The 26,743-nt window shown below is 38.8% G+C and overlaps 1 protein-coding gene across 2 annotated transcripts in view; it reads left to right on the forward strand.

Annotated features, from left to right (window-relative positions):
• The window catches only part of LOC130920370 (E3 ubiquitin-protein ligase DTX1-like), a 58,649-nt gene that overhangs the window by 21,853 nt on the left and 10,053 nt on the right, over positions 1-26,743 (forward strand). For both annotated transcript variants that reach the window (XM_057843543.1, XM_057843544.1), the window contains exons 5-8: positions 19,277-19,338; positions 20,622-20,783; positions 20,902-20,963; positions 21,040-21,206. In XM_057843543.1, the coding sequence (XP_057699526.1) occupies positions 19,277-19,338; positions 20,622-20,783; positions 20,902-20,963; positions 21,040-21,206 (453 nt within the window). The remainder of the gene's footprint in view (positions 1-19,276; positions 19,339-20,621; positions 20,784-20,901; positions 20,964-21,039; positions 21,207-26,743) is intronic.

The following is a 26,743-nucleotide window of genomic DNA, read 5'->3' on the forward strand; positions in this document are numbered from 1 at the left end:
CGTAATAATTAAGATGCATCATTTCACAAACCTTCCAGATACTTATCAATGCAGTATTAGTTCTTCATTAAAGGGGCTGGGGTGTATTCCATCCGAATTTCACTTTTATGAGCTTTACAGTTCATGCTATATGATCATTCTCTGGGTAAAAACACAGTTGGAGTGGTTTTCTGAACCAATCACTTATGTTTGAGCATACACTTCATATTGATATTGACGGGACACTGCACCATGCCTTCAAGTAGGGGGCCGCCCCACACTACGCTTCAGTCTGTCGAAGTCGGTCGCAGTTATTCTCAAACACATGCAGCGATCCAACGCCGGATTTAGGTTGAGAAAGACAGGACAAGGAAGGATTGTCTCGGGAGTGATTTGTTTGAGGATTCAAGGTAATTATTATATTTTTCGTACCATGCGTGCATTTTGAAACGTTGTGAAAAAAATCAATAAGAGAAATTAACCGCTAGGGCATTGGCGTCATAATTCGCAATATTTACTTAAAAGAAATGCTAACTGCCCGGTTCTTTGCTCTTTTAACAAAAAATCAAGACTGTTTTACGTCCATATCTATCATGAAATCAGGAATTTAAGCATTTATTCACAAGAATTTTCAACGTAAAAAGCTCTTTGTGGTGATAAGGCTGCGCTACAGTTGCTGAAAGACTAGGAGCACAGTCGACGTATTTACGTAAAATACATGTTAACTGCCTGGTTTTTTGCTGTTTTAACTAAGAATAGAGACTGTTTTACGTCCATATCTATAAAGAATTCAAAGATCTATGCATTTATTCACAAGAATTTTAACTTAAAAAGCTCTTTGTGGTGATAAGGCTGCGCCACAGTGGCTAAAAGACTAGCAGCAAATTTGACATATTTACGTAAAATAAATGCTAACAGCCCGTTTTTGTTGTTGTTGCTTTTAACCAAGAATCGAGACTGTTTTACATCCATATCTATAAAAAAAATTCAGGGATTTAAGCATTTATTCATAAGAATTTTCAACGTAAAAAGCTCTTTGTCTGTGTTTCCACTCACTCAGCTTTGACGGAGATAGGCCCACTATTAATGGGCCCGGCGGGCGATGTCCCGTCAATATATTATGAAGTGTCTAGTTTGGGAAGTTGTCAAGTGTGGAGGCTACTGAAACGCTCTTTGGTACCTACCTCCGCCTCTTTCATCGAGCTCCTCCTCTGCTCTGACCTGTGCCTAGCAAACACTCAAGAAGTTGCATGTAGTTGTACAATTCAGCGCTTGGGTAGACTACAAGTGTGAGGAAAAATGCTCATGGTAGCTTTTTTAATGTAATAATGTATGTGTTTATGATTTTTTTTTTTTTTTGATCCAAAGGAGAGTTTCCACTTTTCACACTCCCATAGGACGACTCGCTTAGTCATAAATGGCTTGATCCTGAAACAAAAGTAAACTGGAGAGCTTGAATAAGTAGAGAAGGGGGCGGAGGGTTCTTAAATAGCCATGATAAAAAACAAGTTTATCTTAAGTCTTGTATGAAATATTGTACAGCGTTTCCCCTAGGATTTTTTTTAAGCTGTGGTGGTGGGCTGCGTCAGAGGCTGACAACCCCATGTTGTGCAGCAGCGAATTCTTTTCATTTCATGACAAATAAGATTTTTTTTTAACAATTTTTTTTTTTCCAAGAACCATTAACAAAGATTTGCATAGTTTGGGTCCTGGCAACACTTCATTTTACTGGACTAAAAAAAAAAAAAAAAGGGCACCTGGAAACATGAGCCTCACGTTCCAAAATATTTAACTAGCCTCAGACGCTAATTATACATCTCGGAACGTGACGGTCTAGATCACTACAACAATAATGGTCATTTTGTCAGAGGACCCTCGTCCTAAGGAACTTTTCTTTTTCCAAAATACTGTACTTCAAAATACTCATCTGAAATTACAACAAGTGACATCAGCGCCAAACAAATAATATGCAAGGACGTGACGATTCAGGTCAAAGACATGCCTTAAAGAACTTAAATCTTACGTCTGTGTCAATATTAACTTTCACAGTCTTAAACCAGAAGTACATTCATTAAGTCAAATGCCTTTCTGTGGATTTTTCTCCCGATTTCCATCTCCATGCTGAAGTACTGAGGCGCAAGCTCTCAATAGCAGAACTGATGCGCTTCTCAAAATAAAGCGTGATAAAGGAACAATTTGTATTTGACGTGCTATTTCAGACGACTTATGACATATCGTGCATAAAAAATGGGCTTCATTTAGGCATCATGTTGAATTATACAAATTAGAATGGATCATTAAAAAAAGAATCTCATTTGCAAGGCGTGGCGGCTTTTATTTTGGTGTGGTGGTGCGCCACAATCTTTCATTTGTAGGAGAAATCTTGCTGTATAGTTTTCACAAATCAACCCAAGGCAAAATTTTAGCTAAAATGTTCTTTTTAAAAAAAAAAAAAAATAAGAAGAAAAGAGAAAAGGCTCGGTAGCTCTACGATCAAAGGCACAAATGTGTTAATCATTGTTTAGTCAGTCTTAGCTGTCGAGAGGCTTTTCTCAGCAGGGTGAGCGTCAACGCGTGAGTGAATTTGAGTGGGCTCACTCAATGAAGAATTTAATAAAGACAAGCATTTTTCGATGTTATTCTTTTTTAAAAATAATTCACATTATGAAGGCGGCACTCTGGGACAGTGGTTAGCACGTCCACCTCACAGTTCTAGAATTGTGGGTTCAATCTTAGCTCCGGCCTTCCTGTGTGGAGTTTGCACTTTCTGGTATGCTGATTGAACACTCCAAATTGTCCATAGATATGATTGTGTGCATGAATGGTTGTGTGTCTATATGTGCGCTGCAACTGGCTGGAGACCTGTTCAGGTTGTACCCCACCTTCTGCCTGGAGTTAGCGGTGATAGGCTCCAGCACTCTTGTGAGGATAATCAGTTCAGAAGATTAATGAATTATATGAATATTAAGATGAGGGAATAAAAAGTATAGCGTTAAAGGTGATGCAATGAAAAATGTGGGTGTGCCTACATTGTGTACTGGTGCACTTTAAAAAAAAAAAAAAAAAAAAAACTGGGCACACTAACGTAAGCAATCAATGCTGAAGTAAGTGCACAGCCTTGGCGATATGTATCGCAACGTTAATTTTTTTCAATATTCAATATCATCCAGCATATCCTCAAATGTTGCTCACACAACATAATTAACTATGTACATTTTTTAAAATGGGGGGGGGGGTTTCTGTACAGTATATTGAATAATGAAATAATTTCTCAATATTTATACTGACTCAGTGTGAAACTTGAGCGTGTTTAGATGAACACAAAGCCGATATCCTGGCAGGAATTTTCTTCAACAGCTCTCAGTCAGTCTCTCTCTGTTTTTATTTTTTATAGCAGTTGGGCTTGAAAAGTTCACAATTATCAGAAAGGGGGACTTCAGCAATGTCTTTAACCGCATCAAGGCCAAGCATCTCGCTGACATTGGCTTTGTAGGCAGGTAGTACTAATGTCTATTCCACATTGTGGGACGTTTTGGATTTAGCATCAAGTTCAGCAACAAGGTAACTGGTTCTAAAGGCTTTCTCATTTACTCTTGTAGTTTAAAAAAAAAAAAAAAAAGGTCGCCTCTTTCTCTGTTTTCACTAAGGCGAACAAAATAGTCCATCAACTTGTTTTGAAGCGACAGGTGTTTCGTTTGCAGATTACGTTTATGCTTGCTTGGCACCATGGCACTTTAGGATAGCATCTCGTGTCGCCTTCAAGAACTGCTTGGATTTCTAGCTATCGGCCACCTTGCTGTCCTCAACAATGTGTTGGAATAAAACACAGGGAGGATTGACTGTCGTCACATGTGGATAAAATGGAAAGGACACTTTCGTGTATATCGACACTTTACGAGTCTAATCAAATGATGTACAGTAGACGTGCTGGAGTCCACATTGTCGCGAACAGCAAGGTGGCTGATGGCTAGAAATCCGAGCAGTTGTTGAATGCGACACGAGCTCATCTGCACATGACCGCAACGTTCTACCTAGTCCTTCCTTCCTACTAAAACTGATATTGGATAATTTCTCGCGACAGATTTGATGATCTCTCGTGGCACATTAGTGTGCCACGGCACACCTGTTGAAAAACACTGGTTAAGACATGTCAAAAGGAGAGATAGCATATACATTGGTCAAAGAATGATGGCGATGAAGGTGCCTGGCTAGAGAGCTCAAGTAAGACCTAAGTGAACGTTGATGGATGTCGTAAGGGAAGACATGAGGCATTTGGTGTTAGAGGGAGGAGGATTCATAAGATCGGCTTAAATGAAAAGGGATGACTTGGCAGACGTGGCCGTTGTGTTTGTTCAAAACATATTAGAGAAGAGAAAGCATTTTTTTGGGTTTAGTTTTGATCAATCACGTTTAATCCAAAAACAATGTAAGATGGTTTTGATGGTTTTGAAAATGAGGTTTTTGCTGCTGTTTTGCTTCTTCTACCCTGTGATTCCTCACCCTCCTCCTGTCCTTTTACTTCCCAGCAGTCTGGGCCCCTCAGAGCCACATTGTTGGTCTCCACAGAAACCTTTGTTGGATTACACAAGCCTGGGCCACATTAGCAGCACAATGCTGAGTCTCTGCTACTTTCCCCCCCTTCCTCCCCCTTCTCTGCTTTGTCCAATGAATTATTTTTTTACATTGAGCTTTCTCATCTGCTGCCATCCACTGCAATAATTCTTGCACCTCCCCCTCTACTTTGACCAGTTAAGTTTTGTTTGTGTTAGATTCTAGAGATATAAAATCATTATTTTCACACTAGGCTTTTCAGACTTGGTGACACATGTAAGAAGTGTGGGTCATGTGATGGAATGGCGAAGCTTCGCTTTGTGAATTATCATAATGAGGATGTCTTTTGTGTGGCTATGGGGTAGACACCATTGTCTATACTACCTCTGCAAAACGTGTGTGTGCGTGTGCATCTTAGACCTAACCCAGACAGCAACCAAGACCAAGGCTGACGGGGTGATGGGTGAGAGGTTTAAAACAAAGAAACGAATCCGCAAACAGACCTAGGGTGATCATGTGACCCAAATCAGGACTGGGAGAGGTTATACTCACAGAACATTTATTGCGCTCATGGCCACATCTCCTTTCTCTCTCCTGTGGCAAGCGTAAATATTGACCATCCTCACAGGGGATGAAGTGAGGAATGTGAGCTTCCACCACAGTACAGCATTCTGGGAAGCAGACAAAAGCAATGAATGAGTGTAAGAACTATTTTGCTGGGACTGACCGGCTCTAAGAAGTGTCTACATTTTCATCATTTCAAACATCATTTCCCACAAAAAAATTCAGCCTTCAACCATAATTAATTAACTCTTTGCTGTTTTTATTTTATATGAGTCTGAGTGATTGGACAAGCGCAACAAAAATAGTTTTATGGTTTTATTTTTTGGAGTGTCCTATCATTTCTCTTCTAACAGCAAGCACTACCAAGAATTACAATACAAACATTGTTGTTTTTGGCATCCCTTTTAATTTTCGTCTGTCTTAGTCTTTTGGATGAAAACGCTTATTAGTCTGTCATATTTTAGTCATTAAAAATGTGTTTGTCTTCGTCTGGTTTTAATCAACGAAAACAGACAAAATTCTGTCTAGTTTTAGTCTACAATTCTCAAAATAATTTAATCTATAAACTTCAAAAGTTTTAGTCCATGAATAAATCACAAATAAATAAAAAAATTTGACATTGACAGACGAGTACATAATAGCTTACCGTACAAATTATATTTTTAGACCGTGATGTCGCCATCTTAACGCGGAAATGGGTTGTTATAGACACGCCCTCGCATACAGTCTGTGTTATTTCTGCGTGTTTTCTCCGGTAATCTTTCAAAAAAGAACATGCCGAGTAAACACTGCTGCTATAGAACTTGTAGAAACGACTCTAGACATTGCCGTCCTCCTTCTATCTGACAATAATGACCTGAGAAAAATTTAAACTGGATCTGACTGCCACTGTTATCTTCTCTGTTGTTAAAAGAAAAAAAAACTTTAGTATGGGAGGAGTGAAGATAAATTATAGAATTAAGATTTGTTAATAGTGAAAAAATTAATAGTGTTCGTTGGCAGTCACTGAGTAGCATTTGCGATCGCTACACAAAAATAGCAATGTAAATTGCTCCCAGCCATTTTCAGAGATGTAAGACAATCAGAGTATATAATATATAAGAAAGACAGGGCATATGGTGGTAAAGGATAGATTGTTGAATCAGGAGAATTTCATTGTCAGTGGCATAACAATGCACACAAGAAAAAGGTGTCGATTAAAAAACCTAACTCTGGATCACGTTGGCTCTTTTTCCCATCTTTTTCAGCCCTCGACACTCAAGCCATCTCTTTAACTTAACAGGTGTATGTTCTTCCAAATCTTTACCAGTGAATTTGGCTTTAACTCAGTAAACATCTCGTTCGTATTTCCATGCATTTACTATTAGGGACAAACGGGAGGTTGACCCGCCTCGCAACAATTGCTAACGTCATAAATATTAATGAGCAAAAGTGACGTGTTGCTTGCGGTACGCCAGATTAGTCTTAAAGGACATCACCATCTCATGATGATAATACACACTCAGTAGGAAAACGGCACATTATTTGCAATTAATTCAACTCACTTGGATGCCACGAACTGTGTGTAAAACATTTTCCAGGAGTTTAAGCGCACTAACTACTAACGCAACCGCTATGCTAACAAGTTAGTTTATTGTGTCATGATCACTTATCACAGACCTTTAAAGGCACAAAAGGAGCCAGGAATGGGCACATGCTTACTCACTGGTGTGTGGGGCGGGGGCCGCAACACATCCCATGAGTGAAACGACCAAACAATGCAAAAATGTGGCACATTTGTAATATGTGTGCCAAACTGAGCGTGCAGAGAAAACAAACATGCGAGCGCAGGGTTCGAGAGATTGAGCGGACAAACCACAATTAGCGAATCCAGAGTAGATTTTTTTTTTTTCCTCAATATTATTTTCTGTGCTCAACATCTATTATTGCTCGCTCAATCTATTTTTCTTTGCTCAAAATCTATCACTGCTCACTCAGCAAAGTGACACGAATATAAGGCCATACAGAGGACTTTCCATCCACTAGGGGTATGACAATATATCGAAATGGTGATGTATACTTTGCATCCCAAAAGGTGATTGATAATGGTCCTGCCAAGAATTGATATATAGTAGGAGTGTAACTCTACACAAAAATCTCGGTTCGGTACATAGCTCGGTTTTCCAACTTCTGTTTTCAATTCAGTGTAATGCGTTTCGGACCAAATCTGTATTTTTAGTCACGTTTCAACCGAAAAATTTTCATTACCAGATTCACTGCTTGTGTGCGTGTGTGTGCACGCGACAGGGAGAGTGAGTGAACATGTGTAGGAGTGTGTTATTGTTTGGCATCTAAGTCAGTCCAGCTGATGTCCATCTGGGCCTGAGGGAGTAGGGCACAGGGATTGTGGGAGTGTGAGAGACAAAGCTGAGGGAGTTCGTGTCTTTTGACTCAGGGTCAAGCCCCATTCAGTTCCATTCCCTTTCAGCAAAAGAAGTTTTTTTTTTTTCCTTTTAATGTCTCTTTAGTACTTCTCACTCAGTGTTGCTTATTGTACTTTTTTTTTATACAAAGAATGTTTGGTTTATTTTTTATTTCATCAATATGATATTTTAGGTTTTTTTAAATGTAATCTACATTAGTATTTCCATATTTGGGTACATTTGATAAGTGTGGAATCCATGTTGACATTAAAGCACAAGATAATGGTCATCATGTGCATCCCAACGGATAGAATTTTGCTTAATTAAGTTATTTTTCTGATGTGAAACAGTGGAGAAAAAATGGAAATAAAAGCCAATATTTCCCAGAAGTAGGCAAAATAGCCATTGACAGATATTTCTAAATGCGAGTACTGTATAATACTTGACATGACTCAGGAAACGGGGCCGATCCGTAGGGGTCCTATTTTCAAAAACTTCAAGTTAAAATATTTTCAAAATCAAATCTGCTACCGACCTAAAACCAAAACAGGCACCTACCTTAGCCATAATTAAGGCAGTGCAAATAATCGATGTGGTCTTACCAGGATGTGAGCCTCGTCTTTCAACAATCACATAGCCTATTTCTATGCCTTGCGTTTTCGGGTCAGCTTCCTCGACTTGTACGAGTCCCTGTTCCTCATCGTCTCCTTTCTGCTCTCCTCGACCCTGGTCCTTTTCCTGCCGGCCGGCCATTCAAAGGCCTTGTTCTTCCTCGCTTCTGAAGACACATCTTTGGAGAAGTTTGCACCAAAACAGTTGAAGAGGGACCACCAGTAACTACAGCAGGTGCTCTTGTGCTTCTTGCACTTTAGGGAGTCCCACAGCAACATTGCGAAGGACGCCATGTGGGCCATGCTTGAGGACTGCCCGGCCGTCTCCAGGTCTCCCTTGTCCTCTGGAATATCTCCAGGATGTCTGCCCTGTGTTCCTCCTTGCCTGTGCAACCGTGTTGGGGTTGACGACCGCCATGATGAGCCCAATGCTCTGCTTCTCGATTGAAGCGTGCGCCAGCACCTTCTGGGTCAACTTGTAGCCGGCCTTGACGGACTTGTAGGTCTCCCACCTTGCCAGCACCTTCAGGCTTGAGAATCGGGCCATCCTCATCCTCTCAGGCTCCTAAAAAACATGTTTGTTTTAGAAAGATAGGTGTTTTGATTCATATTTTTTATAATGTGTATAAAGCTGGTCACTTACTTCAGCCCCAGGACAACTGAGCAGCACCATACAGCCGTTGTTGTGGAAGCTGCTGTAGATGTTCTTCCAAATGTGCACGGGGTCAAAGTAGACGAACATCTGCTTGTTGCTGTCAGCGCAGGGGTTGGTGTAGGACCATGGTGTTTCACTTAACAATATTAAATTTAAATGTTACATGAAATAAAACACGTAAAAGCTGATTGTTTTTTAACATGGATGCAGAAATGTCTAAAATAAAATCTAGAGATACAAAATCCAACATGGCCGCCGTAGCAAAACAATGCGCTTTTTCCGTTGAAAATTCTTGTGAATAAATGCTTAAATCCCTGAATTCTTGATAGATATGGTTGTGAAACAATCTCGATTCTTGGTTAAAAGTGAAATAAACGGCGCAGGTAGCATTTATGTTACATAAATATGTTGAATGTGCGGCTCGTCTTTAAGTTTACTGTGCCTTACTGCAACAAAGAGCTTTTTACGTTGAAATTCTGGTGAATAAATGCTTAAATCCCTGAATTCTAAATAGATATGGACGTAAAACATTCTTGATTCCTACGTTAAAAGCAAAAAAAACGTGCAGGTAGCATTTATTTTGCGTAAATATTGCAAACTATGAGGCTAGTCAGTTACAAAAATTAGCCCCCTCCATGTGTAAAGAATGTGCGGAAATACGGTAATCATAAATGCTCATTATTTATTTGTAGCCAACTTAGTCATTTTGATAGTAGGCTAATGTAGCTAATATAGACAAATACAGCATGTGTTACTGCCTTCATTATAAGTAGGGTTGGGCATCGTTTGAATTTGAACAGTTCCGGTTTCGATTCTTTTCATAGGTAGGGTCCAAAAAATGGCATAGTTTATAATCATTTCTTCTCGATTAATTTTCAAATTGTATGAACTTTTAATTAACTTTGCTTTGAATTTCTCACAGGGCTGTTTTTTAAGTTGTATATAGATATCAGTTTTTAAACTTGAATAGGATGAAGCTTCTTTCCACAGGAGTGCACTTTCACAAAGATGTTTATTTTTCAAAAGCTCGCAGAGAAAATATTTACACATATTCTTTTGCCTATGTTTTAGAGTGTCTTATGCTGCAGTCATTTATTGTATTGCATCGTTTGTTTTAGGAGGTATTTCTACAAGTTAGTTAAGGTCTGACATCTTGCAGATGTCAGGCGGGGAGTGTTCTGTCACTTGATCTTAAGTTGACTACTTTATAAGTTTGATTTCTTTCTAAACTGATATATTGTTCATCCGTACACAAGATGTCACTATTGAAAATCCGGACTGTAGAGTTTTTCTTTGGTTTGCGATGTGCCCTTGGCTTCCCCTAGTGGTGACTTACTGAAAGCAGCGGGCAAAAAGAACATTACTTTAGTTGGATTTAGTTGAAGAAGAATCTTTGAAGTGTACAGACGCTACACAACTCCTCTGTACTACACATCGTTGGGAACCCTTGATAAAACAAAATCTGTAAGTTTGCACGTTTTAACAGAGGGTCTGATCTCATTTCTTGTGTTTATTCTGTTACTTTGTTGTCATTTATGTGAAGTGACACATTTTTGTGCTAAGCTAAATTAGCCACCTCTTTTGATTTGCTCATAATGGAGCTAGTCTTCATGTGGCTTCTTAGTGGTGTTCGGCAGCTATTTTTTCCAGTCGGCGGTCAGGGCATCGACTCTTGGAATTGAAATTTTAAAAAATTGAACAGTTCCAGGAGAACCGGAGTGTTAGTCCCGGATCCCATCGATGTTGATGCCCAACCCTAATTATAATCAATTCAATTTTTTGCATCTCCAGACATATTTTTGTTTTTTGCTCCAATATGACTCTTTCAACATTTTGCGTTGCCGACCGCTGCACTAGATGGAGCTGCGCTAAAGGGAATGTTATGCCTAGGCGTGTGCCGGTATGAGATATTGATGGTACGATAACCTTCAGGAAAAATACCGCGGTTTCACCGTATAAAGGTATTGCAATTATAGCTCCAAAATGTGTTATTTTGAGATGTATGGGTTAAAAAAAACTTTTTTTTTTTCAGGGATTTTTTAAAATTTTCAGAACATAATTGCAAATTGGAACATGAATATAATGTTAAAATAAATAAACAATAAAATAACAAATATTTTAAATAAAATTAAAATCAATAGAATTTATAGACGAGCCACAGACCAGGTTGCTCAAGATTAGAGCAAGAACAAAAATAATTGCTATAAGAAAGTAAAAACTCTTCTAAATAAAATTAAAATATATCTACTGTACGACTTTTTTTTATGAGGTGGCAAAAAGCTCAAGTGAAGTTTCACCATTTTCAGCCACTGTGTGAACTCTAGTCTACATGTCATGCCTTTGTTTTATAAGGCACAAAGAATTCATAAGTTATTAAGTAAAAAATTGGTTAAAATGTAAATATTGTTGTGTAAAGGTTTCATCTAAAAAAAGATTAGGAGTGAGACCTCTCCTTGTCCAGCGAACATGCATTTGTGCTGAAAGCAACATCATCTGTCGCAATTAGCGGTCTTTGATGTTATCCCTTTTCTTTCATTCAAGCTTGTTCTCAGTGGCCGTGAGATTTATAACCTTGACGAAGTTGCTCTCGCAGCTAAAACTAGGCTAACATTCGTCTTTGTAAGTTTTTAGTTAGTTTGTATTTTGAATTTGAAAGGAAAATGTGTATCTTGTTTTTGGCGAACCTTTTCATGGTGTTCATGGATATGACTTCCTTACTGAGCGCTGCCGCTCATAAGACACTTCTGGCTGCATTTTTGGGAAATGTATAATAGCGAATACCGTGCTACGGTATGACAGAAAATTTTAGTGGTTTTGAAATCTGTGACGTTTTCATACCACGGTAAACCTTGAAACCGGGAACAGGCACATGCCGAGTTATGACATGATTAACCAATATATAAGGCATTTCAGATTGTATGGCACACTTTTGAGACAATAGCATGCCGTACGCAACACATCACATTTGCTCATTAATATTCATGAAGCTACAACTGTTGCTAGGGGGGTCAAACTCTCCAATGTCACTCATGCTAGACACATGTAAATAGTGTAGGAACGAGATATCTACTGAGCTAAACCTACTAATTAGGTCCGAAAATGATGTCCCTGGTGCCAAATTCATTGGTAAAGATGTGGAAGAACATACAAATGTTCAATGAAAGAGATGGCTTGAGTGTAGAGGGTTTGAAAGGACGGGAAAAAGAGCAGACCTGATCCAGAGGTAGCTTTTTATCAACACCATTAAAAAAATTTTTTTTTTTTTACTAACATAGCCTTTCGCCACTGACAGTGACATTCTCCTGTTTCAAAGAGCTATCCTTTACCCTACAAATGTACAGTATTTTATACATTTGTAGCTGCCATCAAGTCGGAAGAAAGAAATAATTATTTAGTTAAAATATTGAGTTCATTAATAAAATTTCTCTGAAGTAATTAGATTGAAGTAACGTGTAATATATTGTTAGGGATTCATTTTCTTTGATATGAGGTGGGAATTAAAGTTCACTGCCGCGAGTTGACAGGGGTCGCTAGTAAGCAGGTTGTTGGATGATGAACGCTACTAGAGTTCAGACAACTTGTCGATCCCTCTGATTAAGATCAACAAGAAAACATCTAAAGTGCATCGAAGAATTGAAGCTGAACTAATTTCCGTTGGAGTAAAAGCGGCCAATGAGGTAATTTAGTTTGTGTTATTTGACTTAGTAAATCTGTTCATTTCTTTTAGTTGGTGTAGTTATGTAGTCATGTTATGTGTTATGTCTCTGAGTAAAGAGGATTTGACTTCATGTATATATTTATCTGTGTTGTGTGAAAATGATTTGACTTCATGTATATGGCGGAAAACACAGACAAGACTGAAAAAGCAGTTTCTGCTCTTGCACCCCTCTGTAAAAGAAACTGCTGTATTTTAAGCCAAAACAACTGTTGCGTTTGAAAGAACAATATGTCTTATATGCTGCAATAGCAGATTCATGGCGCATGAAGGCCCCAAACTATTTTTAATTTTTCTGTTTTACCCTGAAAACCCCCGTTTACAGATGTCGCGCAACCGCTTTTGTTGAAATCTAGCCACAAAAAGAATGTAAGTAATTATATTTATTATTCAAAATGTCTGTCATTTTAAGCTTAGAATCATTAATTGATGTCTAAATTTTAGTTTAAAAAAGAAAAAAACGACTTTAAAAAATTATTCACTCTCATATTTTAAACTTTGAAACGAATTACATCACACTGAAAAATTTGGCGTCTGTAAAAAAGTCACCGATATCTACCTCATTGATCGCTTAATTGTATTTTTTTTGTTACTGTCGCATTTCCCCCGATATGTTAGATGATAAATAATTGATCCAAACAAACAAAAAAATTGAAAAATAACGTTTAAAAGGGTAACTATATGAAAAAGAAAATCTAAACCACTCCTTGTTGTCTGCGATTTCTGCATCGCGACCCTTGTTATATCACCATGTTTCACCCATAAAATAAAATAAAAAAATCCGGCTGTGGCTATTCACAGCTGTGTCTTGACTCTCAGTGATACATGCTACATGGAGTTTTTGGACCGAAACAAGGTAAGTATGCGATAATATCTCGTTAAAATCGTGGCGTCTTTAATTCTGCTCTCGCGTGTTCTCGCCTCCAATGAGGGTTTTGCTGTTTTAAAAAAAATATATTTTAAAAAATGCCTTCCTGTTCAAAATTTTTGTTCCCCTGGAAAATTGAGATTTTAAGCTTTCCAATGATGTATCACACATGCATATCGGACAATTTTGAAAGTTGGCCAAATTGAGGGTCTCAGAGCGGAACTTCAAGTCACCTGAGTGTTTTCCGCCATATATTTATCTGTGTTATTCAGTTCTCACCGCAAATCAAAGTCAATCAGCTGAATTCAAGTGGACTAGACAAGAAATTAGCTTGAAATATGCTGTGTTATTATAACAGCATATTTCAAGCTAATTGCTTATCTAGTCCACTTAAATGTGAATGAAATATGGTTTATTCACTGGAGTTTTATGTATAACTTCAGTGGCCATCAAATTTGTGATTACTGAAATGTAGTGCTACACTATACCTTATTCTGATGTTATTAAAGATGAGGTTGTTGTAAAAGTGTATATTAAGAGGGCCAATTTATTAATACTCCCGATTTGCACAAAACTCCAAAAATGGGCCGGACAAAAGTATTGGCACCCTCAGCCTAATACTTGGTCGCACAACCTTTAGACAAAATAACTGCGAACAACCATTTCCGGTATCCATCACTGAGTTTCTTACAATGCTCTGCTTGAATTTTAGACCATTCTTGTATGGCCAACTGCGCCAGGTCTCTGAGGTTTGAAGGGTGCCTTCTCCAAACTGCCATTTTCAGATCTCTCCACAGGTGTTCTATGGGATTCAGGTCTGGACTCATTGCTGGCCACTTTAAAAGTCTCCAGTGCTTTCTCGCAAACCATTTTCTAGTGCTTTCTGAAGTGTGTTTTGGGTCATTGTCCTGCTGGAAGACCCATGACCTTTGAGGGAGACCCAGCTTTCTCTCACCTACATTATGCTGCAATTTTTTTGGGTAATCTTCAGACTTCATAATGCCATGCACACGGTCAAGCAGTCCAGTGCCAGAGCTAGCAAAGCAACCCCAAAACATCAGGGAACCTCCGCCATGTTTGACTGTGGGGACCGTGTACTTTTCTTTGAAGGCCTCGATTGTTTTTCCTGTAAACTCTATGTTGTTGCCTTTTCCCAAAAAGCTCTACGTTTGTGTCATCTGACGAGAGAACATTTTTCCAAAACGTTTTTGGCTCTCTCAGGTAAGTTTTGGCAAACTCCAGCCTGGCTTTTTTATGTCTCTGGGTCAGAAGTGGGGTCTTCTTAGGTATCCTACCATAGTCCCTTTTTCATTCAGACGCCGACGGATACTGGTTGACACTGTTGTACCCTCGGACTGCATAACAGCTTGAACATGTTTGGATGTTACTTGAGGTTCTATATCCATCATCCAAACAATCTTTCGTTGAGATCTCTCGTCAATTTTTCTTGTCAGTCCACTTCTAAGGAGAGTAGCCACAGTGCCACGGGCTTTACACTTATTGATGACACTGCACACGGTAAACACAGGAACATTCAGGTCTTTGGAGATGGACTTGTAGTCTTGAGATTGTCCATGCTCTCTCACAATTTTGCTTCTCGAATCCTCAGACAGTTCTTTGGTCTTCTTTCTTTTCTCCATGCTCAATGTGGTACACACAGGACAGTGGTTGAGTCAACTTTAATCCATTTTAATTGTCTGGAAGTGTGATTTAGTTATTAGCACCGCCTGTTATGTGCCACAGGTACGTAACAGGTGCTGTTAATTAAACAAATTAGAGAAACAGCACGATTTTTCAAAGGGTGCCAATACTTTTGTCTGGCCCATTTTTTAGTTTTGTGTAAAAAGATAATGATTTAAAAATCTTTTCCATTCTCTTTTGTGTTCTCTCATTGCAACCAAAATTAATGAAGATATTACTACCAAAGCATTTGTAATTTAATTCATTTTCTGGGAGAAGTTGAGCATTATTTGACAGACAGCAGGGGTGTGAATACTTTTGGCCAGCACTGTATGAAGCACTGTGTGAATGGCTTTACCTCGCTGGCGTTAAATTGGTCTTTTCAACATCCGCACAAGTTGATCCATCGTTCATTTATCCTTCTGAGGTTTTGGCTTCGGGAAACAAATGAAGAAAACATCCTTCATATGTGGACGGTTGTAATGTAGTTTTAGTCATTTCTACAAGTTACATAGCAGCAGTGTTTACTCGGCATGTTATTTTTTGAGCGATAACCGGCAGAAAACAAGCTGTATTACCATGGGTCGTCTGCGAGTGCGCTTCTATGTTGACCCTCTTTCGGTTTACGATGGTGACGTCACGCCGCCTTGCGGTATAAAAATAGCATTTGTGAGGTACGCTATTGAAGGCATTTTGGTGCGCCTTATACTGCGGAAAGACGGTAGTCATATTAATCAAATGATGGTATGCTCAACAAATCTTGTCATATCACAATCATAAACAATGCAGTCGGACACAATATAGTCATCTACAATCCAGCAACCATTTGAAGTTAGTTTTTGAAAGATGTTTTTAAACAATAGATCTTTTCATGTTAATTTAGTAAATGTTTATGTGGACCTGGCTGACAAGTTCAGGGTGTATCAGCTGAGATAGGCTCCATATTATCAGTCTCCATAATATGTTGTGATGTCTCATAACATACAATAATAGCATCTGATTTACGTATGTAATTATTTTCCTCTCGATGTCCATGCATGGTAGTGAGTCATTCACTGATGCCAAAATGAGTCACTAAGCTGGGTCAAGTGAAATCAGCTTTGTGCACAAATGCAGAAAGCCTTTTACCAACAGATCATCGGCACCCTTCTGGTTGTCACGTCACTTTGATTACAGTTTTTCTGCTAATGTGCAATCTTTTCCTTAATGACCAAAAACTGTTATTAAATTCTAGGGGTGTGTATTGCCTCATATCTGGCGAAGCGATTCAATCCCGATTATTTCCGATATTACACTTTATTTACTTTCATTCTTAGTTACTTGCTGTTGCGTTTGAGTCACTGCCTAATCATTTGGGGAAATTGGCGGGTCACTTCTTGTTCACACTTCCTAAATTAACAGGAAGTGACGCGTAAATGCCTCAAAATCAACAGGATGTGACACATTAATGCCCCCAAATCAACAGGAGGTGACTGAAAATCAACAGCAAATGACCAGAAATGCCCCAAAATTAAACTCATTGGTTGCCATTAATCGCGATTGATGTCCAATACGTTTGAAGTGGGAAGGATGGTTGCTGCCACCCTACCAGTTCAAATGTGTTGGATGTCTGCTACTCATAATCTCAATTCAATCCACAATAGAAGGATGAAAAGAGCCTGTTTTTATGTTCATTACTTGTACAGTAGAATATTTTACAATCGTTTCCTGACCCATATATCGATAATTGTCATATTGCCATATTCTTAGATAACAGTTATCGTGAGCCTTGTATTGCATACCGTATCGTGAAGTACCACTACCCTGCGGTTCCGATCCCTAGTATGCTGTCGTGTGGAGGTCCATCACTTTCAATACCTGAGATAATAACATTAGAATGTACAGTGGTATGAAAAAGTATCTGAACCTTTTGGAATTTCTCAGATTTCTACATAAAATCACCATCAAATGTGATATGATCTTTGTCAAAATCACACAGATGAAAAAACATTGTCTGCTTTAACTAAAACCACCCAAACATTTATAGGTTGTCATATTTTAATGACAAACAGTTGCCACGTTTACATGGAGCCAAATATTCCAATTACAATTGGAATATTTGTTCAAACCGAATAAATGTGTTCCATATAAACACCTCATTCGGAATGAACAGGCCCAAACCGAATGGAATTTCATTCCGATTCACAGGGGTGGAATATTCCTTTTCCCAAACCGATTAGAAGTAAAATTATATCATGTAAACAGGGAAGCGGAATGGTGTCTAGTTGCGTTCTTTCTGCACATGCGCCGTACTGACGTGGTGACGTCACTTTGTGAAGAAAAGTTAAAACAGCAGCTGATCTGACGATCGATCTCCATGTTTTGCAACGTGACGCTTTGTTTTGATAAATCTGCGCATGTCAGACGGCAGTTGTCAAACGTCCTTTCGGAATAAAGGCAGTCACATGTAAACGCTGGATCGGAATAGATGAAGTGACATGTAAACAGCTGATGTGAAATTTCCATTCGGAATTATTTGAATCGGTATGAATAAAAGTCAGCATGTAAACGTGGCTATAGTAAAGTATGCAAACAATGACAGAAGGGGGTAAAATAAGTAAGTGAACCATGACATTTAATATGTTGTAAACCCTCCCCCCCCCCGTAGCAGCAATAACTTCAACCAGACGCTTCCTGTAGCTGCAGATCAGTCTGGCACATCGAACAGGGCTAATCTTGGCCCATTCTTCGCTACAAAACTGCTGTTAGTTCAGTCAGATTCCTTGGATGTCTGGCATGAATCGCTGTCTTTAGGTCATGCCACAGCATCTCAATGGGGTTCAAGTCTGGACTTTGACTTGGCCACTCCAGAACGTGTATTTTGTTCTTCTGAAACCATTGTGAAGTTGGTTTACTTCTGTGTTTTGGATCATAGTCTTGTTGCAGCATCCATCCTCTGTTAGCTTCAACTGTCTGACAGACGGCCTCAGGTTTTCCTGCAACACATCCTTAAACTTTTGAATTCATTCTTCCATTAATGATTGCAAGTTGTCCAGGACCCTGAGGAAGTAAAACAGCCCCAAATCACAATGATCCCTCCACTATGCGTCACGGTGGGGATGAGGTGTTGATGTATGTTGGTGAGCTGTTCCATTTTTCCTCCACACATGACTTTGTGTGTTACTTCCAAACAATTCAACTTTGGTTTCATCAGTCCACAAAATATTTTGCCAAAACTTCTGTGGACTCTATTTTTAAACATTAAACGAGCAACAGTGTTTTTTTAGACAGCAGTGGCTTCTCAAACTGTTGATTGATGAACATCCAGACTTTTAGAGATAGTTTTGTATCCATTCCTAGCTTTATACAAATCAACAATCCTTGATCGCAGGTCTTCAGGCAGCTCTTTTGACCGAGCTATGATGCACATCAGACAATGCTTCTCATCAAGACAATTCTTACCCGGTGTGTGTTTATAGGTGGCAGAGCAGCTTTAAACAGTGACTGGGCACACACCTGACTTAAAATGTTTGATAAAAATTTGTTTCAATTGCTCTTTAAGTGTGCTTAGGTAGAGGGTTCACTTACTTACTTTTCTCCCTTCTGCCATTGTTTGCATGCTATCCACATTAAAATATATAAACCTTTTTAGTTAAAGCAGACAGTTTTTACATCCGTGTGATTTTGACAATGATTAGGTTACATTTGATGATTTTATGCAGAAATGCCAGAAATTCCAAAAGGTTCAGATAATTTTTCGTACCACTGTTAATAGAGTATTTTCAATTATGCAGAATTAAACCCTTTATCAAAGTCTGTTGATATGATTTGCCTGTGAGAGATGATTGGCTTTGTGACGAAGGAAGTAATCCCCAGAGAGCGGCTGTATGACGTCCATCTCTGAGCAGATGGAAAATCTGTGGATTAGCTTTGGAGTACATGTACAAATGGCCCTCCACAATCATTCATAGGCTTACTAACCCTCGAAACGTGTCAGTGTTATCACACATAGAGAGATAACGAGAGCAAAAGGAGTGACGGCGTCCGGGCTATAGTCTTTTTCAGTTGGAGTTCTTTGAAAGTTTTCCTTTTAGCATCCTCAGCTTTTGCTATTTTATTTTTATTGTCCCTGTGAGGTTGGGGGAAAATGACAGTCATCTGTTTTTCAAAGTGAGGATCTGAATAGTTTTTGTTCATTATTATTGAAAAGTTAGTCTGTTCTGAGAGACACAAACATTCAAACTAATTGTAAATAATTTTTCTTTTGTGCAGCGTGCCCACTGTGCCCGTGAAGAATCTCAACGGATCTAGTCCTGTTCACCCTGCACTGGCAGGTAAGATCTTTAGTCTGTTGATTGAATGATATCTTTGAGTATTTAGTCATGTTCATCAAAATTACAGTATATAACAATACCATGGTACCTCGACATACGATCGCTTCGACACACGATCTTTTCGACATCCAACGTAAAATTTGACTCACCATTTGTTTCTACATCCGACGACATGCTTGAAATGCGATGATTTATGACCACCCGGCAGTTTCTTTGTTTTCCTGCAAGACGGACACGCGGCGGATTTTCATGTGAGAGAAATCAACATGGGTTCCAACAATGTTAGTGCAGGTTGCGAAAAAAGGTGAGGCTTACCATTAAAATGAAGATGGAAATTAGGGCTGCAACTATCTATTATTTTAGTAGTAGTTTCATCGAAGAACCAGTTAGAATAATCGGGTGATCTGATAAGGAACATAAAGAAATTAAAATACCTGAGCTCAGCCTTCAACTGTATAAAAAATAAATAAATGGGGATCTCAGTACAACAAAAGAACAATTGGCATAGTCAAAAGTCTTTTTTTCCAATGCTCTTAACAAAGGATTCAAACACATATTCCCACAAAAAAAAACGGCTAAATATACTAATATCTACTATATATACTTTAATATATACTAAACTAAATTACGAATGCATTGAAAAAAACATTTGCTTGAACAAAAACAAAAAGTTTATGTTGGTCTTAACAGGGAGCAGCTGGATTTAGCCATGTGAAATGAGTTATGTCATATTCACTGTTGCCACTAGAGGGCAGTGTATCCACCCAAATCAATAAAAAGAAATGCAAACACTTTCAAAACAAACCATTACTACACCACTTTAATTAAACAAATACTCTTTTTTTTTCTCTAATCGAATTACTCGAGTTAATCGATTAATCGTTGCCGCACTAATGGAAATTATAGGAAAATATAAGAGCGGTGGAAAATATGAGAGTGCTGTTCGCGTCCGTGAACTGACTCAACAATATGGCCGGAGAAAGTCGATGATCCCGGCGGTCTTCCTCAGTTCGCTGGTCTTTATAAGTTAAGGTGACAATTATTATTACTGTATTGTAACATCGCCAAAGAAATCGCCAGATTCGTCAGGTTTTTAATCGTTTATTTCAGAATTTGTACAACACAACGCGCCTTCTGTCCCCCGCTCCTGCTCAACATATGACCATTTCGACTTACAAACAAGGTCCTAGAACAAATTAACTTCATATGTAGAGGTACTACGGTACATTATTGAGAACCTTCTTTTCCAACACAGTTCATTTATCTTCTAACTTTTTTTTCAGGGATCACTGGCATTCTGATGAGTGCCGCTGCTCTGCCCGTGTGTCTTACAAGGCCTCCTAAACTTGTACTACACCCTCCGCCTGTCAGCAAGAGTGACATCAAACCAGTGCCAGGTTTCGGCCATTGCTGCAGAAAGACGACCAAGAAGCAGGCTCGCAAGGGTTAGAACTGTATTCAAAGTACACCAAAAGATTTCAAACATTGCTCTGTCAAAGAAGAATGAAAGATTCAATACGTAAAAATCTGTCCTAACCAAATACTCTATAATTTTGTCTACAGGTAAGACTCCAGAGGACGTGGTAAAAAAGTACTTGCAAAAAGTAAAGAGTCCACCAGATGAGGTAAGGCTTTCAGACCCCATTGGTTAAAAGATCAGGAAAGGGTGAGATTTTGAGTTCTTCATGGTTGCTCTTCCAGGATTGTACCATATGTATGGAACCGTTAGGGGGGCCTTCTGGCTACAAAGGTCCAGGGGTCGGACCTGTTTCCAGAGCAGAATCAGTTGGGCGACTCGCACAGTGTGGACACCAGTACCATTTCCAGTGCCTGGTGGCCATGTATAATAATGGCAACAAGGATGGCAGGTGGGTCAGAATATTATTATAATAGTTCGGCAAACAGACCTTAATTTGAATTTACACTGTGGGTCTTAGTGCACAATTGGTATTTAATGCAAATATCTCAATCATATATACAGTGTTTTTTGACAAACAAAACATGCGCCCATCGGGATGGCAATGTTCAAACGATATATCGTACGCTATAGTGCTTTAGTAAGCCACATTATGGGTCTATATAGTTAACCTGATTAGGGTTGTGCATCGAGCATCGATAGGATCCAGGACTAACACTCTGATTCTCCGGGAATTCTCCGGGAACCTTCAAAGTTTTACATTTCAATTCCATGTTTCGATTCCCTGACCGCCAATAGGAAAAAAATAGCTGCTGAACGCCACGAAAAAGAAGCCACATGAAGCATTGCAACTTGATTTCAACCATGGACACGGTGCGGTGACGCTCAAAAGTTATGCTCAACTTGACAAAGAAAAATGACCAGTCAGCTAAGTGCAACATTTGCAACACAGATATATCATGCAGAGGTGGCTGCACGACCCATATGATTAAACACCTCCGGCTTCATTGAATACAAGTGCCGAGTAGTGCATAGCTGAGTGCCGCGTATTTGACACGCTGCGCCGGTCATCTAACCAGTCTGAACCAGAATAAGTCGTATTATTATGTCGGGCTAATGTATCTATATAAATGGTAAATGGTGTTATACTTATATAGCGCTTTTCCACCTTTCAAGGCGCTCAAAGCGCTTTACACTATATTGCCACCTAAGCAGCTACGTACTTTACGTACCGCGTTCCCGCCTCCGTGAAAATCAACAGTATTAAAAGCAAACCTTTCTTTTAGAATCTGTTTTACAAATAAGGAAATCGTTATTCTACATCAAATTATAACCAATAGAAGAATTAATACAAATGCTTCCTCGTAGCTCCCAGGTAAGGTACATTTATGTAAAGTGAATAGTGGCTCACAGCTACCTTACCCCTACGTAATATTTGCGAATTTTTCTCGCTTTCTCATATCTACGCGTTTAAGTTTCATTTACACCCAGTGAACGTGTGTTCTGCACTGCTTGAGACACTATCTGTCCAGAACACTCAGGCTTACTGCCTGGGAAGGCAGATATGATCATTTTCCTCAACAAAAACAGTTTCTGATTTAATACTGTACCCGCTGCTGGACTGAGTTTTACAAGTTGATTTTTTGTTTATTTGATATTCTGCACCAGGTTAGCCAATTAGTTGGCGCACATTCACATGTAAAAATGCCTGCGACATAAGACACTCTACAACATAGGCTAAAGAATATGTGTAAATGTTTTCTCCTTGAGCTTTTGAAAATTAAACATCTTTGTGAAAGTGCATTCCTGTCCTGTGGAAACTTCATCATATTCAAGTTAAAGACTGATAATTACATACAAGTTAATAGCATAATAATAATAATATGCAAGTTAAATAGCCCTGTGAGAAATTCATAGTTAATTGAAAGTTCGTAAAATATAAAAAATAATCGAAAAGTTAACTAAAGTTAAGTTAAATTAACTATGCATTCTTTTTTACCTTGCCTATTAAAAGGATCGGAATCGAGAATCGTTTGGAACTGGAATCGAAACGTTGAATCGGAACCAGAACTGTTCAAATTCAAACGATGCCCAATGCTAAACATGATACCTGTCAGGGAACGCGGGCAGGCAGGTGGTGTGTGGACCCAAGTGCAGGGAAAGATGAACGAAGACATTGACAATGACGCAACAAGTAGTAAAAAGAAACTGGGAGCTTATATACACACAGAGACTAGGGGTAACGAGACAACGAGGAACAGATTGGTGACACAGAAGGATGCAGGTTGGCAGATACACTAGGAGAAGGTACAACAGGTGAAATCAATGACAGGAACACACTAGGAGGGAACCAACACAAAGCCTAACAATACCTAGCTGTGATTAGGGATGGGAATCGATAGGATTTTTACGATTCCGATTCCATTATCGATATTTCTTAACGATTCGATTCTCTTATTCTAATTTGGGGGAAAAGAAGAACAAACCTTTTGATTGGCATCTAGTTTGTTTAATCAGAAGTCACAACTACGGATGGGAATCGAAATCCGATTCCAATTCGGAACCGGTTCCGAGTGTTTCGAGGCCTCGACATCCCAATGAAAAAGTCTTAACGATCCCTTTAACGATTCCTAAAGACGCGTATTGCGTCGGGACGTGTCTTGTTGTCCAGACGCATCAAACTAGCATGGCGCCAAGAACCACTCGCTCCAAAGTTTGACTACACTTCACCAGGAAAGAGTGAAAATGAAAGGTTACGATGGGTAAGCACGAGCATTGCAGCCATAAACATAACAATGACAGCACGTAGGTTCAAACGCTCGAAAGTGTGTCTTCACTTCACGAGGAAAAATTACAACAAAGCGACTTGCAGTCATTGCAAGGTGGAGATAACTGCATCGGGAGGGGAATACGAATGCGCTGTCCTCACAGAGAGGAGTCCTGGCTATAAAAAAATTTTATTTTTTTTTAAGTCCCGGCTATACAGCTAGCTAAACTCCCAAATGACGATGCAGAATACGTTGGTATAATTTGCTGACTTTATTCAACCATCACTTGAAGAGTGAAACTAAAAATAGAAATGAAACAAATCAATTTCGTCCCCAATAACAAACAGGTTTGCATCAACGTAAATCAGCGATGATTAGCTGCTAATAACAGTAATAAGAAATGGTTAGCATTCGTTCGCTAGCATTAGCACATCGTTCAAACCACTACACAACTGGATTTAAGTGTCCGATCGCGAGTGGAAACACAACAACAACAACACAAAAGATGATACATACAGGCGTTGCCTCTGTAGATATTAACAAAACGTAGGCTCGTAGAAGTGTTTCCCTCTCTCACTAACTCGCTCACTTGCTTGGATGCGGCATTTCTTCTTCGGGTGTAAGCGCGCTCTTCTTCACGTGTGCACGTTCTTCGCGTGAGGAAGCGCAAGGGCGCCCCCACTTGAGCGTGTAAGCGCCACAAAAACTAAAAGGCTTGCATTTCAATGTAATGTTAAATAATACACGTTAACCCAGCAGTACCCAAACTGCGGCTCGCGGCCCAAATACGGCCCGCCTCCACATTTGGTCCGGCCATTTTGAATTTTTTTTTTTTTCTCAATCGTGTTATTTATTTCCTGGCCTTTTCCTTGAATAATTCAGAGAGGGTTATTTGGTTATTATCTATTTAATTAATAGTGTTTTATTATTAATTATCATTATTATTATTATATTATATTATTATTTTTATTTTATTTACTTTCATTCCGTGAAGAATCCAGAAAGGGTTATTTGATTGTGGCTTTCTGAAAAACAATAATTTTTTACATTTATGCACTTCTGCAATCGTCACACTTTTTCTGTTACAAACTGACCCCGGCCCCTCATCAGAGAAGGGAAAAGTTATGTGGCCCTCACAGGAAAAAGTTTGGGGACCCCTGCTTTAACACATATTGCCAAAGGCAGAACAACAACCTATCTGCCAATATATACCAATATTTTTTATTTCTATTAGATAAATGTTTCAGTAAAATGTTACACATTCTTGTGTATTTGCCACTTATTGCCACAGTTAACATTGAGGCTTTGGACCTCTTTTGATCTCGTTGTGAGTTTGTAAGGTTGTGACTTCTGATTAAACAAACTCGATGCCAATCAAACGTTTGTTCTTCTTTCCCCCCAAATTAGAATCGATAAGAGAATCGATAAAGAATCGAATCGTTAAGCAATATCGATAATGGAATCGGAATCGTAAAAATCCTATCAATTCCCATCCCTAGTCACAACCTTACAAACTCGCAACAAGGTCAAAAGAGGCCAAAAGCCTGGATATTAACTGTGGCAATATGCAAATAGACAAGAAAGTGTAACATTTTACTGAAACCTTTTTCTATTAGAAACAAAAAAAATCCTCCTTTTTAAAAGGACATATGAGCTGATACTGATAGCAATCAAAAATAAAAAAATAAAAAAGATAAATACTGTCAAATACAACTGAACCGTGCATAGTGCAAAAGTGCAAAATTAACAATTCTTTTGCAGAAAAATAAGCATGTCTGCTGCTACAGGTAGGATATGTGATCTTTCTGGACTTATGGTGTCTCCAGCAGTGGGGAACACCCTCTCAGATGGGGTGGAGGAAGCCTGCACACACAGCAAGTGTTCAGCTAATCCAAACAGCAGGGGCAGAGTATCTATCTCTTTTGCTGTCCCAAATATTAACAAGTTTATAATTAGTTTGGTGTAGTTACATAAGGACGGTTGAATCTCATACTATATAAGAGGAATTTTAGCACAATCCTCCGTTAACTTGGATTTGTTAACTTCCTAGATATTTGGGGTATTCTGTGAAAAGGCTTTTTGATACTGAGTAGAATAAAAGTGGGACCAATGGGACCATCCTATCTCGAATTATGGGTGAAAATAGGGTGTAGTAGTCAGGTGCATTATGGAAAGTAATTTGGAACATCCACTTCCGTTCGTCGTCGCAACACAAAAATACCACCATCAGATGCGAAGGTATATAGTTTTGTGTGGAATTAATAGTCAGATTGGCCCTACGACGCACAAAATTCAAATTATTCCCCAAAAAAAAAAACACTGATTGCTGGACTACCAACCGAAATGAGTATTAAAATAGCTTATAAAATCGTTTAGGATTATTTTAGATGCATATATGTTATATTTTTCTTATAGAGTATTCGACGACGAATACGATAGACCCATTATTAGACTTTTTTGGAAAAAAATCACCATTTCTTTAAGTAGTCACATGAATAAGGACTTGGCCTGTGAAAATCAATGCGTTATCACTCGGCGACGACTTTCTGGATTATACTTGGTGAGTGGTCCGTTTTTGAATTATCATCTAGTCTTTCTTGCTGAGTCGTGCGTGTGTAACATGCGAAAATTACGTGACGTAGTTCATGCTGGTTGGAATCTATAAGAGAATTGTTAGATAAACTGCCAAATGATAACATGGAATTGAAATGCATGGAACTGAATCTCTAAAGGAACCAGTTTTTAATTCCCATCCCCAGCTGTGATGCAAGCTCCAAACAGCATAAAGATTCATTTGCTTCAAAATGGTTGGCACTAGCGCACCTCACCACACTCTCCCCTATGAGTGCTTATTGCACGTTTTATTCGTATTATTTTTTTTTTATTGCTTTTTTTTTTTTTTTTTTTTTTCTCAGTGTTCAGTCAGTCTCTTCCAAACGAATGGGTCAGATCGGTACATTCACTGTTTTTAAGCAAAATTTTAAACAAGTACGACTTCATTCCCAGGTTTCAGTAGACTCGGGCACGCTGCATGTTTGAAAGCAAAAATCTAGGTGGATTGCGGGTCAGATCGCAGCTGGGATAAATTATGTCTCAGAGTGTCTTACTGGTGTAAATCATTAATTTCATGAAAATACGATATGATATTCTTTCATGTAACAATATTTGCTGATAATATACTAGTACAGTCTTTCACTGTGATAGATTTAATGTTATGTCT

This window comes from Corythoichthys intestinalis, chromosome 8, assembly GCF_030265065.1.
Source record: "Corythoichthys intestinalis isolate RoL2023-P3 chromosome 8, ASM3026506v1, whole genome shotgun sequence".
NCBI lineage: Eukaryota > Metazoa > Chordata > Actinopteri > Syngnathiformes > Syngnathidae > Corythoichthys > Corythoichthys intestinalis.